The 18,882-nt window shown below is 38.1% G+C and overlaps 1 protein-coding gene across 2 annotated transcripts in view; it reads left to right on the top strand.

Moving 5' to 3' along the window:
* LOC125106157 (uncharacterized protein C3orf20 homolog) overlaps window positions 1–18,882 on the top strand; it is a 134,849-nt gene that overhangs the window by 70,374 nt on the left and 45,593 nt on the right. For both annotated transcript variants that reach the window (XM_047739816.1, XM_047739817.1), the window contains 2 exons: window positions 1,635–1,769; window positions 3,068–3,169. In XM_047739816.1, coding sequence (XP_047595772.1) covers window positions 1,635–1,769; window positions 3,068–3,169 — 237 coding nt within the window. The remainder of the gene's footprint in view (window positions 1–1,634; window positions 1,770–3,067; window positions 3,170–18,882) is intronic.

Below are 18,882 nucleotides of genomic sequence, written 5' to 3'. Positions count from 1 at the left end.
TTTTATTGGTTCATATATATAGTTACTTTATGTGTGTGCATGTATATGGGCTGCGTTTTGTGTCCAGGACCACTGCGTATGGTTGCGAAGGTGTTTGTACCACCAACCTTAGAGGTACCAATTATAAAGAGCTGTGGTGTCCAGCACGGCAGCCACCAGACAGCTGTGGTTATGGACTCTTGAACTTCACTGTACTAAACTGCACACCAGATTTCAAAGACTTAGTATAAAAAACAAGAATATAAAATATCTTATTGATCATTTTTATATTAGTTACACATTGAAATGTTAATATTTGGATATATTTAGTTATAAAATGTTATTTAAGTTCATTTTACCTGCATTTTACCTTTTAATGTGGGTCCTAGAAAATTTAGAATTATTCATGTGCCAAGCATTTATGGCTCACGTTATATTTATAGTGGACACACTATAGTGTGGAAAGTACCTCCAGGTCCCTGTTCTATTCTATTCACAAGATCGTCCTTGGCGGCTTTGTATCCTACATATACTATTTGTCTTTTTTTTTAAATTTATTTATTTGACACAGAGAGAGGGAGATCACACGTAGGCAGAGGCAGGCAGAGAGAGGGGGGAAAGCCGGCTCCCCGCTAAGCAGAGAGCCCGATGCGGGGCTGGATCCCAGGACCCCAAGACCATGACCTGAGCCGAAGGCAGATACTCAACCATCTGAGCCACCCAGGCACCCCTGGATTGTCATTTTTAAAGAAGCACTGCTTCTGCTCAGCTCTGAAAGGGGAGGAAAGTAAAGAGTGTGCAGAGAAACTGTCCCAGCAGGCCTGTATGTACAAGTGTCAGGAGCCGGCATGCTTAGAACAGTTGACTTAATGAGGGCGCTTTTTCTACAGCAAGCCTTTTAAAAATATGCTTTACAAATCTGCAGATGTTCCCTTGAGCTTTAGAAGTTGTTCATCAGGGGCACCTGGGTGGCTCAGTGGGTTGAGCCGCTGCCTTCGGCTCAGGTCATGATCTCAGGGTCCTGGGATCGAGCCCCGCGTCGGGCTCTCTGCTCAGCAGGGAGCCTGCTTCCTCCTTTCTCTCTGCCTGCCTCTCTGCCTGCTTGTGATCTCTCTCTGTCAAATAAATAAATAAAATCTTTAAAAAAAAAAAAAGTTGTTCATCATTACTTTTCTATCCTTGTCATTTATAAAATCTCTTCAGCTTTAATAAGTTTCACAGTAATAGTTACTAGACTTATAAAACTTCTAAGCACTTGACAGCCATTAATGACTTTCCTCATCATCATGGGAATTAGATGTTGTCAACTGTATTTTATGAGAGAGACTATCTAAAGAGTTAGAAATACAACTCAGAAGTACCTGCAAACTGACCCAGAATTTTCATTCTAAAGTGAATCTGACTTTCTCTATAAGATATCACTACATTAACAGTTTCTCCTCGTTCCTTTTCCTTCCCTTAAGAAGTCATAACAACCCACAAATTTGCAGCAAAAAACCCAAAAGCCATCCTTGACTTAATGGAACCAGACTGAAGCTGTGAATGTTGGTCTCAAATTTCCTTCCATGCATCCTGCAAATGTTTTAAGATTTCCACTTGAATTATGAGCATGAAAATTCTGCATAGGAAATGACAATCCTTTCTGTTGCCCCCAGGTGAACAAGTTCATTACAGTGGAGATTTCTGGGCGCTTTGCAATCACCTTGGTCTACAGATGGCATCCCCAAAGCCTAAAGCTATCTCTGGCACCTGTAAAATATAAGTTTTTTCTTCCGTGCTTACCTAAGGTGGTAGGTCCAGAGGGTTTTTTTTTTTTTTTAATTATCTTCATGCCACTACCTCAGTGCAGACCAGAGCAAGAGCAATGCTGACTGATTTTAGATTCTTATCTTTTAGCATTTCCTGATAATTGCTATAGTAAGGACACTGGAATCTGGCTAATTATAAATCCTGCCAGAGCGGTTTCTGGACATTACCTGTGAAGTAACAGGAATAAGGGGGGGTTAGAAGAGGAAGGTAGATTTGGGGAAAAAATGAATACCTAGTTTCTTCTGAGGTCATGATGCCCAAACTTTGGAGAATTAGTTTCCTGTCTCTGATTTGATGAATTGCTTGCATTTATATAATCTATAAGTTCTTAAAAATGGTGTGGGGTTCATATATTGTTTTTAACTAAAGTGAAAATAAATCAATTTAAAGTCACTGTTTTTTTTTTTAAGATTCATTTATTTATTGGGAGGCAAGGGCATAGGGAGAGGGATAGAGAGAGAGAAACAGACTCTCTACTAAGTAGTGAGCCAGATGGGGTGGGGGTCCTCAATCCCAGGACCCCAGGACCCCAAGATCATGACCTGAGCCAAAATCAAGAGAAGGATACTTAACCAACTGAATGACCCAGGTGCCTCTAAAATCACTATTTTTAAGCATAAGTAACATTGTAAAGACACTTGGAGATGACCATTGTAAAAATTATGGCTCAGAATAATGTCTCTCTCTTTTTTTTTTTAAGATTTTATTTATTTATTTGACAGAGATCACAGGTAGGCAGAGAGGCAGGCAGAGAGAGAGGAGGAAGCAGGCTCCCTGCTGAGCAGAGAACCCGATGAGAGGCTCGATCCCAGGACCCTGGGATCATGACCTGAGCCGAGGGCAGAGGCTTTAACCCACTGAGCCACCCAGGCGCCCCCTATAAGAGACCTATAATGTCTCTTAATAATAATTTCACACTTGCGCTAAATCTCTGTTGAGGAATCTTAGGCTAAAACTTTTGTTTGTCAAGAGGTGAGAGACGCAAATGTTAGTATCTCTGATTTCATGCAGTTAAGTAGTGAGTTGACTGACTCTGATCAAACTTTTGAAGGTTCTAAAATTTTGAGTGCATGTATGACCCTTTAATGAAAACCCTTAGTTTTAGGGATGGGCATCAAAACTGTGTTACTCCTGGTTATACCATAGAAATACCGTGCCTATTTCACATATGCTGAAGTTGTGTAATTTTTGCCATAAATAGTGCCTTTATGGCAAGTTATCTTGCCTGCCTGGATTTTTATTCCATGTCATCTGAAAAAAGTTTAATACTCTCTCTCAGCCATTCCCTGATGTCAGTCCCATCTCCACAGAAGCCAGAGAGTTATTCAAGGCCTATAAAGTGAAGCGCAAGCATCTGAAACCCACAACACAGGACAAAGATGTAAGTGTGCAATAGTCACTATTTTGAGATTGCAGGCAAAGGTAACTTTTAGTTTTCATGTTATTATAAAGTTAATGTTCTCTTCCAGCACGGGCTGGATTCCAGTACAGCTATTACATACAGATGAGCCTGTCATATAATTACTGGAAAGAGCCTAGGATGACTTATATTGTTTGTGTTTCACTTTTCTTTTCTTTTCTTTTTTTACGATTTTATTTATTTATTTATTTGTCAGAGAGAGAGAGAGAGAGAGAGCACAAGCAGGCAGAGTGGTAGGCAGAGGCAGAGAGAGAAGCAGGCTTCCCGCTGAGCAAGGAATCTGATGTGGGACTCCATCCCAGGACCCTGGGATCATAACCTGAGCCGAAGGCAGTGGCTTAACCAACTGAGCCACCAGGTGTCCCATATTTCACTTTTCTTAACATCTTAGTCCTTTTGAAGTGTACGGTTCAGTTCCATAAGCTCTCAGTTCACGCTGTGGTGCTACTATCATCACCATCTATCTCTAGAACTTTTTCATTTTGTGTAACTGAAACTCTGTGCCTGGGAAACAACACCTTTCATACTTCTCTCTCCTATCTTCTGGGAACCCCTTTTCTACTTTCTATGAATTTGACTGGTTTAGGTACCTCATATAAGTAGAATCATACAGTATTTGTCCTGTTGTAACTGGCTGATTTCACTTAGCATGGGGTCCTCAAAGTCCATCCACATTGTATAAGGTGTCAGAATTTTCTTCATTTTTAAAGGTGAATATTTCATTACATGTGTACCACATTTCATTTGCCTATTCAATTGTTGATGGACACTTGGATTCCTTCCCTATTTTAGCTATTGTGAATAATGCTGCTATGAACATGGGTATATAACTATCTCTTTGAGGTCCTACCTTCAGTTCTTTTGGATATATTTCCAGAGTGGAATTGCTGAATCATATAGTAACTTCATTTTTAATATTTATAAGCTTTTAAAAAAATTTATTTATTAATTTGAGAAAGAGAGCACAAGAGGGAGGGGGGTCAAAGGGAGAAGCAGACTCCCTGTTGAGCAGGGAGCTTGATGCAGGACTCGATCCTGGGGACTTGAGGATCGTGACCTGAGTCGAAGACAGTCACTTAACCAACTGAGCCACCTAGGTGTCCCTCAGTTTTTGATATCCTTCCCAACAGTTGTCATTTTCTGTGTGCGTGTGTGTGTGTGTGTGTTTTAAATAGCAGCCATCCTATTGGGTGTGAGGTGATGTATTTGACTTTTTAAAAATCAACATTATTGAAGTATGATTTATTTACCATTTTATAAAATACATCCATTTTAAGTGTATACTTTAATGAGTTTTAACAACTCTATTTAGTGGCCCATGACATCCTGAGTCCAGGAATCCTTGTTTCTCAAGGAGGCATTAATGGCATTTGGGGCAAGATAATTCTTAGTTGTTCGGGACCATTGCAGAATACATCCATGGCCCCATAAACTATATGCCTATTGTGTCATCATTCAAAAGGCCCATGCACATTTGTGAATACCGCCAAGGAAGGATGTACTCACTTGTGTTGAGAACTGTTCTATATTGGTTATTCCTGGGGGAATATTTGGGTATATGGGATGGGGAGATAAGTCATAAGATTACTGCAGTGGTCTAGCCAAGATACTCTGAACTGAACTAAGCTGGCAAGAATGGAACATAGGTGAGACCTTCAAGTTAATTAAGAGGCAGAATTCATAGGACAGTTTTTTGGCTTATGTGTTAAGATGGAAAATCAATCACCAAATAAGAGTAGATAGGATGAAAAATGAAGAGGGCCAAGTGAACCAACACTTAAGGGGCAGGCTGAGAGCTAGGAGAACCATGTCACTGTGGTGGACATGGTGAGACCCATGTCCTTTCCCCTTCTTCTTGCATGCCTCTATACAAGCTAAAAATTGTATTTCCATACTCTCTTGCAGATGGATTTCTAGATGTGTATTAAGCCCCATTCATTAGATGTATTCATGTGCGATTTGGAAGATGGTAATACGGGGAAACCATTGTCTTGCTTTGGCAAGCAAGATCATGGAGAATGTGGGTTTTCCTACAGCAACACTGCATTATCTAGCTGCTAGCATCACAGATCCCAAGACACAATTGTGGCAGCTCCCTGGTTCTAACCTCACAGATTTAGTGCACTGTTCCTGAGCCCCACAACACCAGTGGGGGTTCCTAGGCCACACCTTCCTGATATGGAGAGGCAGCACCTCCCCTGGGTGGTTGGTTGGTGTTCTGGGAACAACTGGAGATGGCCACTTCTCCTCTTTTGGTGATTTTGTAATTTCATACTTAGAAAAAGGCTAGGGAGTTTTCTGTTTCTTACAACTGAGAAAAACATTCAAAGAAAATGTGTTCAAAATGAGGGAGTGGTAACAGGATGAGCCTTTCAGAGAAGTCAAGCAAAGTCTTATGAGGATCAACAGTGACTTCAGCAAGAATCATTTCAGGGTACAGGTTGAAAGTGGAAACCTGCTTATAGTGAGCTGAGGAACAGATGCATGAAATGTAGAAATTCTTGTGCAATTGTTGGCATTTGCCCACGCTTCGAATTTGTAGAATATGAGAAAGAGGAATGGGTGCCCCAAACCTGTGCTTTAGGCCCCTGCTCTCAGCTTTTCCTAGACCAGTTAACTTCTTATGTGTCAAACCACTTAACTTCTCAGCCTGCACTGGGGCAGCTTTCTGAAGCCCGGATGGTGGTGACAATAGTCCAGATTCTTCTTCTTCCTCATTGTGGTGGATTTTGCAACATTCCTGTGGTTTGTTTTATGGTGGCTTTAGAAGGGAGCAATTTGGCAAGCTTGCATCAAGGTGACAGGATTTCTTGTAGGTGGAGCCTAAGTCTTATCTCCCTCTATTTATTCTGCTATATCCTTCTGGAGTGCCACTCCTTCCCATAATTCCCTTGCCTCCCCTACTCAGTGCATGTGAGAGGGCTCTTGCTGGTTTCTGTCTTAGATGAGGAGGGTAAATCTACACCCCCTGATCCCAGCCTCTATAGCTTCTCTCACCTGGAGTTGGATAATCTTCAGCCCTGAACTTGTCAAGGGTACTTGGTACTGTTAAACTGGTGATCATTTTTAAGTTATTTAATATAAAACTATTTAGAAATCATGCTCTTAGCAATGTCCACAATAGCCAAACTATGGAAAGAACCTAGATGTCCATCAACAGATGAATGGATAAAGAAGATGTGGTATATATACACAATGGAATACTATGCAGCCATCAAAAGAAATGAAATCTTGCCATTTGCGACGATGTGGGTAGAACTAGAGGGTATTATGCTTAGTGAAATAAGTCAATCGGAGAAAAACAACTATCATATGATCTCCCTGATATGAGGAAGTGGAGATGCAACATGGGGGGTTTGGGGGGTAGGTAAAGAATAAATGAAACAAGATGGGATCAGGAGGGAGACAAACCATAAGTGACTCTTAATCTCACAAAACAAACTGAGGGTTGCTGGGGGGAGGGGGGCTGGGAGAGGGGGGTGGGGTTATGGACATTGGGGAGGGTATGTGCTATGGTGAGTGCTGTGAAGTGTGTAAACCTGGCGATTCACAGACCTGTACCCCTGGGGATAAAAATACATTATATGTTTATAAAAAAAATTTAAAAAACTTAATTAAAAAAAAAAAGAAATCATGCTCTTCAGGGTGCCTGGGTGGCTCAGTTGGTTAAGCGTCTGCCTTTGGCTCAGGTCATGGTGTCGGGGTCCTGAGATGGAGCCCAGCATCAGGCTGCCTGCTCAGCAGAAAGCCTGCTTCTCTGTCTCTCCCTCTGCCTGCTGCTCTACCTGCTCGTGCTCCCTCTCGATATAAAAATAAATAAAATCTTCAAAAGATAATTTAAAAAACTTTTAAAAAGAAATGATGCTCTTTATAATATATGTAAATTGACCAAAGTGTGCTTGTGGTCATTGTTTTCTAATATTTAAAAAATTGCTTCTTTTTCGTATGCATGGTCTTTAGTTTCTAGGGAAAGTGGTGTCACAAAATTCCTTTGATGTTCATAGAATTTATTAAGTATAAGGCAAAAAAGTACATGATGAAACAGTCTGTGCTGTTTGACTCCACTTTTGATCAAAGGAAAATATATTCTTATATATGTATTTTAAAAGACTGGAAGGATGTATGCCTAATTTTTTGATATTGAATACATTGCTTTTGAAATAAAAAATATTTTTGAAATGTGTAAAACCCCTACAAAGATGAAACAGTATGAGTAATATTAGCAAAGAAAATCAATCAGAAAAAAATTATTACAGTTCTGAAAGTTTGACAGTATAATGTGATCATTTCTGTAATGAAACCTACACTTTCCAAAGACTTAGAATGAGGCCACCTTCTCCAAAGGGCATGTAAGACTTCTTGTGTTAACTTTTTTTAGTAGAGATTGATATATTTATCTCTCACATTCACAAATAGCAGAAAATTCAACAGAGTCCCTTTTTGTAACTTCTCTAAATAACTCCTACAATCAGTGATTTTCCCAGACATGCCCTCCCTCCAAAATAAATGTTCAAGTTTGTGCAAGCAAGGATAATTTTCTCAACTGTGACAAATTATTCCTTTTTCAAATCTTCCTGAAAGATGTTCTTTTGTTTTTTAGATGTTTTGTATGTTCTTTGAGCAGTATTTCCAAAGAAGAATGTTAGGGCATGACCTTTCAAAGGAGATTTTTTGGTTGTTTAATTTCTATTAATTTGTTTAATTTGTTGTTTTAATTTCTTTGTTGTTTAATTTCACATGAATAGTTAATGAGCTAACTCTAGCATTCCAAAACACCAACAATTGTTAACAAGTATACTCTTGAGTTTTCTACTTTTGAAGCTGTACTCAGAGTTCATCGGCCAATGTCTGACACTTTGGGGAATTATTTTCTCTGTCAAACATTTCTTGCGATCTGGTCTCTTTGTGCCCTGACATGAAAAGCATGCAGCCTTCCAGTCCTTTGCCCTTCATAGGCTCCTCAGCCTACCTAATATGTTTGCAAATTAGGGTAATCTTGAAGATTAAAAAAATGAGTTGGGAAAATGTATTTAAGATGAAATGAGTGATATGAATCCAACTCAACCAAAAAAGCTCAGATGAAAAAGCTCAAATGAAATAGAAATGCTACCTTGTGTGATACATAATCTATCCAAAGCATGTATAACTGAATGAAACAAAAATAATAGTAATCTGGAAGTACCGATTGCTCCCTCTTCTTCCTTTTTGAGTCTGATTATAGAGATAAGGAGGGGCACCTGGGTGGTTCAGTGGGTTAAGCCTCTGCCTTTGGCTCAGGTCATGATCTCAAGGCCCTAGGATCAAGTCCTGCATCAGGCTCTCTGCTTGGCAGGGAGCCTCCTTCCTCCTCTCTCTCTCTCTCTCTGCCTGCCTCTCTGCCTACTTGTGATCTCTCTCTGCCAAATAAATAAATAAAATCTAAAAAAAAAAGAAAGAAAAAAAAATAGAGATAAGGAGCCAAGTAGAAATAAAGGCATTTATTTAAAAAAATTTTAATTGAAGTATAGTTGACATATAATATTATGTTAGTTTCAGGTGTACAGCATAGTGATTTGACAATTGTATACATTACTAAATGCTCATCATTAGTTACCATTCATCACCATACAAAGTTTTTACAGTATTACTGACTGTATTTCCTATGCTGTATTTTCCATCCCTGTGACTTATTTATTTATAACTGGAAGCTTCTATCTCTTGATCACTGTGACCTAAATCAAGAGATTAATTACTGAAAGGATAGGCCTCACCAGGAGAGTTGTATTGGAAAAGCTGGACTGTAGATAGTTTGGACCTGAAACTCCCTAAACCCTTCCTCTAAATTGAAGAAAACCAGTTACTTTACCCATCAGAGTGCAAGCTGGGAAACTTGAACAGGGGGAGACATGACTGTTGGTAGTCTTGTCATACAGGGATAGGATATACAAGGCAGACCACATACAAAGTGGTCAGAGAAGGCAGTTGGTGGGGCCCAATGAGGAAACATGGTCCAACATGGCAGAATTTCACCTGCCCCTCCCTGGCTGAGGAGAGGCACATAGAAAAAAGGCACCACTTTCTGATGTCTTCCCTATTTGTTTCAGAGTCATTCTGTCAGACTGCTTCCACAAAATCTTTTTCATTTTAGTCATAACAACTGCCTGAACAGCATATTATCTTAAAAAGTGTTGAAAAGGTGCCACTTGGGAAAATTCGGTCAGGTTAAGTGATTATCATCCAGTCTTCCATAAGCTAAATTGTGTATTTCTTTGTGAAGAGAAATGAAGGGATGGAAGAAGAAGCCAGACATGCCCACCCTCATAATATATTTTTTAAGAAAAGTAAGGAAGGACCCTACTTTCATGGAAATCTGAGGAGATAGAGATAGAGATAAGGTTTTTCCTTAATAAAAAAAACAAAAACAAAAACAAAACAAAACAAAACAAAACTTGCTGAGCTTCCAAGACAATTAAAGAAGAGATAGTCTTTTCAACAAATGATTCTGGGAAAACTGGATATCCACATGGAAAAGAATGGAATTAGATCTTGTCCTTAAACTGCAGACCTAAATGTTGAGCTAAAACTATAAAACTCTTAGGAAAAAAACATAACTTTAAATCTTCCTGATCTTGGATTAGACATGGTTTCTTAGATACCACACCAAAAGCACAAGTAAAAAATAAATTAATAAATAAATTGGACTTGATCAAAATTTAAAACACTTATGCTATAAACAATACCATCAAGCAAGTGAAAAAATAACTCACAAATGGAAGAAAATGTTTGTAAATCATATGTCTGTTAAGAAACTTGTATCCAGAATATATAAAGAACTCTTACAACTCAATAATAAAAAGATAAAGAACCCATTTTTTTTTTTATTTGACAGAGAGAGATCACAAGTAGACGGAGAGGAAGGCAGAGAGAGAGAGAGAGGGAAGCAGGCTTCTTGCTGAGCAGAGAGCCCGATGTGGGACTCGATCCCAGGACCCTGAGATCATGACCTGAGCCGAAGGCAGCGGCTTAACCCACTGAGCCACCCAGGCGCCCCAAGAACCCATTTTTTAATGGGGAAAAGATCTGAATAGACATGTGTCCAAAGAAGGTATATAAATGGCCAATTAACCTACAAAAAGATACTCAACAAAATTAGTCAGCAGGAAAACTCACATTAAAATCACAATGAAATACCCCTTCACACCCATTAGAATGGCTAAAATGAAAAAGACTAAACGTAACAGTTGTTGGTGAGCATATGGAGAAATTCGAACTCTCATTCCTCACTGCTTATGGAAATGTAAAATGGTGCAGCCACTTTGGAAAACAGCCTGGCAGTTATTCAAAAAGTTAAACATAGGGATGCCTGGGTGGCTCAGTTGGTTAAGTGTCTGCCTTCAGCTCAGGTTATGACCCCAGAATCCTGGGATCAAGTCCCACATTGGAGTCCTTGCTCACTGGGGAGCCTGGTTCGCCCTTTGCCTGCCTCTCCCTCTCTCTCTTTCTCTAACAAACAAATAAATAAAATCTTTTTTAAAAAAAAAGTTAAACATGGAGTTATCATATGACTCGTCAATTCCACTCCTCCATAAAGAAATGAAAACATGTCTATGTAAAAACTTGTATATAACAGCATATTTCATCAACTTATGAATGGATAAAGAAAATGTGTTCTACCCATATAGTAGAATGGTATTCATCCATAAAAAGGATTGAAGTTCTGATATATGCTGCAAAATGGATGAATCTTGAAAACACTATGCTAAATGAAAAGGCAGGTCACAAAAGATGACAGATTGTATGATTCTATCTATATGAAATGTCCAAAACAGGAAATCTTTAGAGGCAGAGGGTAGGTTAGAGGTTGCCTAAGGCTGAAGGGCCAGGCAGAAATAGAGGTGACTGCTAATTGGGACAAGTAGGGGGATGGGGTGGGAGAAGAACAAGAAGTATTCTAAAATTAGGTTGTGGAAGTGATTAGATAATTCTGTGCCACTCTGTGAATATACTAAAAACCATTGAATTCTATACTCAGATTCATTGTCTGGTATGTGAGTTCTAGCTGAATAAAACTGTATTTTTTTTTTTTTAAGTCTTGCTGAACACCTTTACTTCCATCTATATAGCAGAAGAAACTTTCTGAGAAACTTTTTTACTGAAAAACACCTAGAACGGAATACATTATAACTAATACAAATTTTAATGTGTTACCAAGTTCATAAGAAAGTAAGGGATATTGTCTTATTATTTAATAATCCATACATGTGAAATAAAATTACAGTGAACACAAGATAATGAAAACATCAAAATAAAAATAGGGAAAACAATTTCCCTTGTTGGGAGGAAAAATGGAGAGGGGTGTAAGAGAGCTAAAGTTTAATTGTATTGATACTGTTCTGTTTATGGGTAGTGGGTACATGAATGTTCCTTTTATTATTCTTAATACTTTATTCCCTGAATTTTATTTTATTTTTATTTACTTTTTAAAGATTTTATTTATTTATTTGAGAGAGAGAGAGAGAGTGAGAAAGAGCACAAGAGGGGAGAAGTTCAGAGGGAGAAGCAGACTCCCCGTGGAGTAGGGAGCCCGATGCAGGACTCAATCCCAGAACTCCGGGATCATGACCTGAGCTGAAGGCAGTCATTCAACCAACTGAGCCACCCAGACACCCCCTAAATTTTATTTTTTTAAGATTTTATTTATTTACTTGAGCGAGAGAGAGAGAAAGAGAGAGCATAGAAGGAGAAGGAGAAACAGATTCCCCACTGATCAGAGAGCCTTACACAGGCTTCAGTCCCAGAACCCTGAATTCATGACCTGAGCTGAAGGCAGACACTCAACCAACTGAGCCACCCAGCTGTCTCTAAGAAAATATCCAGATCAGGCTTCTGTTAATTTAAATCACTTCATAGAACTATGAAATTCATCAGTACTTGATCCAAAGCAGCAGCTATACTTCATTTCCAAAAAATGCTTCAGGGAATACGATCAATTTAACTATGTCAGAATTAAAATTTTTGAGATACCAGAGAGAAGATGAAAAGGCAAGCCACAGAAAGGTAAAAAAATATTTATAATATATATATCTGATAAAGAATTTTTATCCAGAGCATAAAAAGAACTACAACTCAATAAAAAACCCAATAAAAAATGTGCAACAGATTTGAACAGACATTTGGCAAAATAAGGTATGGGTGACCAAAAAGCACACAGAAAGATGTTCAACATCTCTAGTCATCAGGGAAATAGAAATTATAACTATAATGAGTTAACACCAAATGCTTCTTAGAATGGCAATAAATGAAAGGATAATAACACCACATGTTAGCAAGGCCATAAAACAATGAGAACTAACTTTCTTTCTTTCTGCATTGTAATCGATGATTTTGTCCTAAAATTCTTTTTTATAAATTTTTATTTAAATTCAATTAACATATAATGTATTATTAGTTTCAGAGGTAGAGGTCAGTGATTCATCAGTCTTATATAATACCCAGTGCTCATTACATCAAATGCCCTCCTTAAAGTCCATTACCCAGTTACTCTGTCCTGCCACCTCCCTCCCTTCCAGCAACCCTCAGTTTGTTTCCTGTAGTTAAGAGTCTCTCATGGTTTTTCTCCCTCTCTGATTTCATCTTGTTTTATTTTTGCCTCTCTTCCTCTATGATCCTCTGTTTTGTTTCTTAAATTCCACATGTAAGTAAGATCATATGATAATTGTCTTTCTCTGATTGACTTATTTTGCTTAGCATAGTACCCTCTAGTTCCATCCATGTCTTTCCAAATGGCAAGATTTCATTTTTGATGGCTGAGTAGTATTCCATTGCATATATATGTAAATACCACATCTTCTTTACCAGTTCATCTGTCAATGGACATCTGGGCCCCTTCCATAGTTTGGCCATTATGGACGTTGCTGCTATAAACATTGGGGAACAGGTGTCCCTTCAGATCACTACATTTGTATCTTTGGGGTAAAAACCAGTAGTGGCAATTGCTGGGTCATAGGGTAGCTCTATTTTCAACTTTTTGAGGAACCTCCATACTCTTTTCCAGGTTGCTGCATCAGCTTGCATTCCCACCAACAGTGTAGGAGGATCCCCCTTTCTCTGCATCCTCACCAACATCTGTCATTTCCTGACTTGTTAATTTTAGCCATTCTAACTGGTGTGAGGTGGTATCTCATTGTGGTTTTGATTTGTATTGCCCTGATGCCCAGTGATGTTGAGCGTTTTTTCATGTGTCTGTTGGCCATTTGGTTGTCTTCTTTGCAGAAATGTCTGTTCATGTCTTTTGCCCATTTATTTATTTATTTATTTGCAGAGGGAGAGAGAGAGCACACAAGTAGGCAGAGTGGCAGGCAGAGGGAGAGGGAGAAGCAGACTCCCCACTGAGCAGGGAGCCCGATGCGGGGCTGGATGCAAGGACCCCGGAATCGTGGCCTGAGCTGAAGGCAGATGCTTAACTGACTGAGCCACCCAGGCACCCTGTCTTTTGCCCATTTCTTGATTGGATTATTTGCTCTTTGGATGTTGAATTTGATAAGTTCTTTATAGATTTGGAATACTAGCCCTCTATCTGATATGTCATTTACAAATATCTTCTCCCATTCTCTTAGTTGTCTTTTAGTTTTGTCGATTGTTTCCTTTGCTGTGCAAGCTTTTATTTTGATGTAGTCCCAACATTTTTGCCTTTCTTTCCCTTGCCTTTTTTAGCATGAGACATTTTTAGCATGAAGTTACTGCCTGTGGGGTGCCTGGATTCCAGCATCCTGGTGGTGAGCCTTGTGTTGGGCTCCCTGCTCAGAGGGGAGCCTGCTTCTCCTTCTCCAGCTCCCCACTTCTTGTCTTTCCTCTCTCACTGTCTCTCTCTGTCAAATAAATAAATAAAATCTAAAAAAAAAAAGAAGTTACTTCCTGTGTTCTCGTCTAGGATTTTGATGGAATTCTGTCTCACATTTAGGTCTTTTATCCATCTGAGTCTATTTTTGTGTATGGTGTAAAGAAATGGTCCAGTTTCATTCTTCTGCACATGGCTATAATTCTCCTAACACCATTTGTTGAAAAGACTATCTTTTTCCCATTGGGCATTCTTTCCTGCTTTGTTGAAGATTAGTTGACCATAGAGTTGAGTGTCCATTTCTGAGTTCTCTGTTCTGTTCCATTGATCTATGTCTGTTTTTCTGCTAGTACCATACATCTTGATGACAGCTCTGGTTTTGTTTTGTTTTGTTTTTTTTAAAGATTTTATTTATTTGAGAGAGAGAGACCATGAGAGGAGAGGGGTTAGCAGGAGAAGCAGACTCCCTGCAGAGCAGAGAGCCTGATGCAGGACTTGATCCAGGATCATGACCTGAGCTGAAGGCAGTCACTTAACCAACTGAACCACCCAGGCACCCTTGATGACAGCTTCATAATAGAGCTTTAAGTCCATAACTGTGGTGCCACCAAATTGGTGAGAATTTGGTTTTCTTTTTCAACATTCCTTTGGCTATTAGGGTCTTTTCTAGTTCCATACAAATTTTAGGATTATTTATTCCAGCTCTGTGAAAAATGTTGATAGTATTTTAATAGGGATTGCCTTGAATGTGTAGATTACTCTAGGTAGCATGATATTTTAACAATGTTTGCTCTTCTAATCTATGAGCATGGAACGTTTTTCCATTTCTTTGTGTCTTCTTCAATTTCATGAATGTTCTATAGTTTTCTGAGTACAGATCCTTTGCCTCTTTGGTTAGGTTTATTCCTAAGTATCTTATGGTTTTGGATGCAACTGTAAATGGGATCAACTCCTTAATTTCTCTTTCTTCTGTCTCATTGTTGGTGTATAAGAATGCAACTGATTTCTGTGCATTGATTTCATATCCAATCATTTTACTGAATTACTGCAGGAGTTCTAGCAATTTTGGAGTGGAGTCTTTTGGGTTTTCTACATAGAATATCATGTCATCTGTAAAGAGTGGGAGTTTGGCTTCTTCTTTGCTGATTTGGATGCCTCTTATTTCTTTTTGTTGTCTGATTGCTGAGGCTAAGACTTCTAGTATTATGTTTAACAACAGTGGTGACAGTGGACATCCCTGCCATGTCCCTGACCTTAGGGGGAAAGCTCTCAGTTTTTCCTCATTGAGTATGATATTTGCTAAGGGCTTTTCATGGATGGCTTTTATGATATTGAAGTATGTACCCTCTTATCTCTGCACTGTGAAACGTTTTAATCAAGAAAGGATGCTGTACTTTGTCAAATGCTTTTCCTGCATCTATCGAGAAGATCATATGGTTCTTGTCCTTTCTTTTATTAATGTAGTATATCACATTGATCGATTTGTGGATGTTGAAAGACCCTTGCAGCCCAGAAATAAATCCCATTTGGTTGTGGTGAATAACCCTTTTAATGAACTGTTGAATCCTATTGGGTAATATCTTGGTGAGAATTTTTGCATCCATGTTCACCAGGATATTGGTCTGTAATTCCCCTTTTTGGTGGGGTATTTGTCTGGATTTGGGATCAAGGTTATGCTGGCCTCATAGAATGAGTTTGGAAGTTTTCCTTCCATTTTTATTTTTTGAAACAGCTTCAGAAGGATAGGTATTAGCTCTTCTTTAAATGTTTGGTAGAATTCCTCTGGGAGCTTTCCAGCCCTGGGCTCTAGTTTGTTGGGATATTTTTTATTACTTCTCTAATTTCCTTGGTGGTTATAGGTCTGTTCAGGCTTTCTATTTCTTCTTGTTTCAGTTTTGGAAGTTTATACATCTCTATGAATGCATCCATTTCTTCCAGATTGCCTAATTTGTTGGTATATAGTTGCTCATAATATGTTCTTATAATCATTTGTATTTCTTCAATATTAATTGGGATCTCTCCTCTTTTTTTCATTATTTTATTTATTTGGATCCTTTCTCTTTCCTTTTGGTAAGTCTGGCCAAGGGTTTATCGATCTTAATCATTTTTCAAAAAGAACCAACTCCTAGTTCGTTGATCTGTTCTGTTATTCTTTTGGATTCTATTTCATTGATTTCTGCTCTAAACTTTACTAATTCTCTTCTCCTGCTGGGTTTAGGTTTTATTTGCTGTTATTTCTCCAACTCCATTACATGTAAGGTTAGCTTGTATATTTGAGACCTTTCTTGTTTCTTGAGAAAGGCTTGTATTGCTATACATTTTCCTCTCAGGACCACCTTTGCTGCATCCCAAAGATTTTGAACAGTTGTGTTTTCATTTTCACTTGTTTCCATGAATTTTTCAAATTATTCTTTAATTTCCTGGTTGATCCATTCATTCTTAAGTAGGATGCTCTTTAGCCTCCATGCATTTGAGTTATTTCCAATTTTCCTCTTGTGACTGAGGTCCAGTTTCAAAGCATTGTGATCCAAAAATAAGCAGGGAATGATCCCAATCTTTTGGGAAGGTTGCAGTTGAGATCTGATTTATGACCCAGAATGTGATCTATTCTGGAGAATATTCCATGTACACTCAAGGAGAATGTGTATTCTGTTGCTTTAGGATAGAATGCTCTGAATATATCTGTGAAGTCCATCTGGTCCAGTGTATTGTTCAAAGGCCTTATTTCCTTGTTACTCTTCTGCTTAGATGATCTGTCCATTGCAGTGAGGGGGTGTTAAAGCCCCCTACTATTACTATATTATTAGTGATATGCTTGTTTGATTTTGTTATTAGTTGGCTTATATGTATTATCTGCTGCCATGTTAGGGGCATAAATATTTACAATTGTTAGACCTAGAAAGGACACCTATAGTGTCCTTTCTCATCTCTTATTATAGTCTTTAGTTTAAAATCTAAATTGTCTGATATAAGGATTGCCACTCCAGTTTTCTTTTGATGTCCATTAGCATGATAAATTGTTTTCCACCCCCTCACTTTAAATCTGGAACTAAATTTGGGGCTAAAATGAGCCTCTTGTAGACAGAATATCAATGGGTCTTTGTTTTTTATCCAATCTCATACCCTGTGTCTTTTGATTGGGGCATTTAGTCCAATTTATAGTAACTATTGAAAGATACAACTTTACTGCCATTGTATGAACTATATAAAGTCAGTTTCTGTATACTGTCTCTGTTCCTTTCTGGTTTATGTTACTTTGGGGCTCTCTCTTCACTTAAAGGGTCCCTTTTAATATTTCTTACAGGGCTAGTTTAGTGATCACAAATTCTTTTTCTGTTTATCCTGGAAGCTTTTTATTTCTCCTTCTATTATGAGTGACATCCTAGCTGGATAAAGTATTCTTGGCTGCATACTTTTCTCATTTAGCACACTGAATATATCATGCCAGTCCTTTCTGGCCTGCCAGGTCTCTGTAGATAGGTCTTCTGCCAGGCTAATGTTTCTGTTCTTGTAGGTTATGGACCTCTTGTCCTGAGCTGTGTTCACGATTTTCTCTTTGTCTCTGAGATTTGCAAATTTTACTATTAGATGACAGGGTGTTGACCTATTTTTATTGATTTTGAGGGGGACTCTCTGCCTATTTCCTTCCCCAGAATAGGGAAGTTCTCTGCTATAATTATAAATATACCTTCTACCCCTCTCTCTCTTTACTCTTCTTTTGGGATCCCAATTATTCTAATATTGTTTTGCTTTATGGCATCACTTATCTTTTAAATTCTCCCCCTCATGATCCAGTAGTTGTTTATTTCTCTTTTTCTCAGATTCTTTAGTCTCCATCATTTTGTCTTCTGGATCTCTAATTCTCTCTTCTGCCTCATTTATCCTAGCAGTTAGAGCCTCCATTTTTAATTGTATCTCATTAATAGCCTTTTTAATTTTGACTTCATTAGATTTTAGTTATTTTATTTCTACAGAAAGGGATTCTCTAGTGTCTCCTCTGCTTTTTGTCAAGCCCAGCTAGTATCTTTATAATTGTTTTTCTAAACTCTAGTTCCAACATCTTACTTAAATCCATACTGACTAGGTCCCTGGCAGTCAGTATTGTCTCTTTTTCTCTTTTTTGAAGTGAGTTTTTCCATCTTGTCATTCTGTTCAGAGAAGAATAGATGAATGAGAGAATAAAACACTAAAAGGGCACCAATGATTCCAGAGAAATATACACTAAGCAAATCAAAAGAGACCCCCCCCAAAAAAATTAGAGAGAGAATATAATCAGATAGGTGAACAGAACAGAGCAATACATTGGATCCTGTGTGTATTTTCGTCTGTTTGTTAGAAAACTAGATCCCAAAATTGTAAAGAAAGAAAAACTTATATAAGTACAAAAACAAAATTAAATACAATGAAAAGATAGAATGTAACTGTAAAAATGAAAATTAAAAGACAAAAGAAAAAAAAAAAGAAATATAAACTGACGGGTGAAGAGAACAGAGCCATACAGGTGTATTTTGGTCTGTTAGAAGAAACTGCATCCCAAAACTGTAATGAAAGAAAAAGTTATATATAGTTATATACATGCAAAAATAAAATTAAATGCAATGAAAGGATAGAATGTAACTGTAAAAAGGAAAATTAAAAAAGATTTTAAAAAGGAGATAAAATAAGAAATTGGTTAAAGAAGGAAAGAGAAAAAAATTAAAACTGAAAGACTAAAGAATCATGGGGCAAAAATCATGAATTTTGGATACGTTTTTCCTTAGCGCTGGAGTTTTACAGTTCTCTGTGATGGGTATATTGGTCTTAGCTGGATGTTCTTGCTGATCTTTTGAGGGAGGGTCTTGTTACATTGATGCTCAAG

The sequence above is a fragment of the Lutra lutra genome, chromosome 8, assembly GCF_902655055.1.
Source record: "Lutra lutra chromosome 8, mLutLut1.2, whole genome shotgun sequence".
In the NCBI taxonomy this organism is placed as follows: domain Eukaryota; kingdom Metazoa; phylum Chordata; class Mammalia; order Carnivora; family Mustelidae; genus Lutra; species Lutra lutra.
This window is presented reverse-complemented; position numbering and strand designations above follow the sequence as displayed.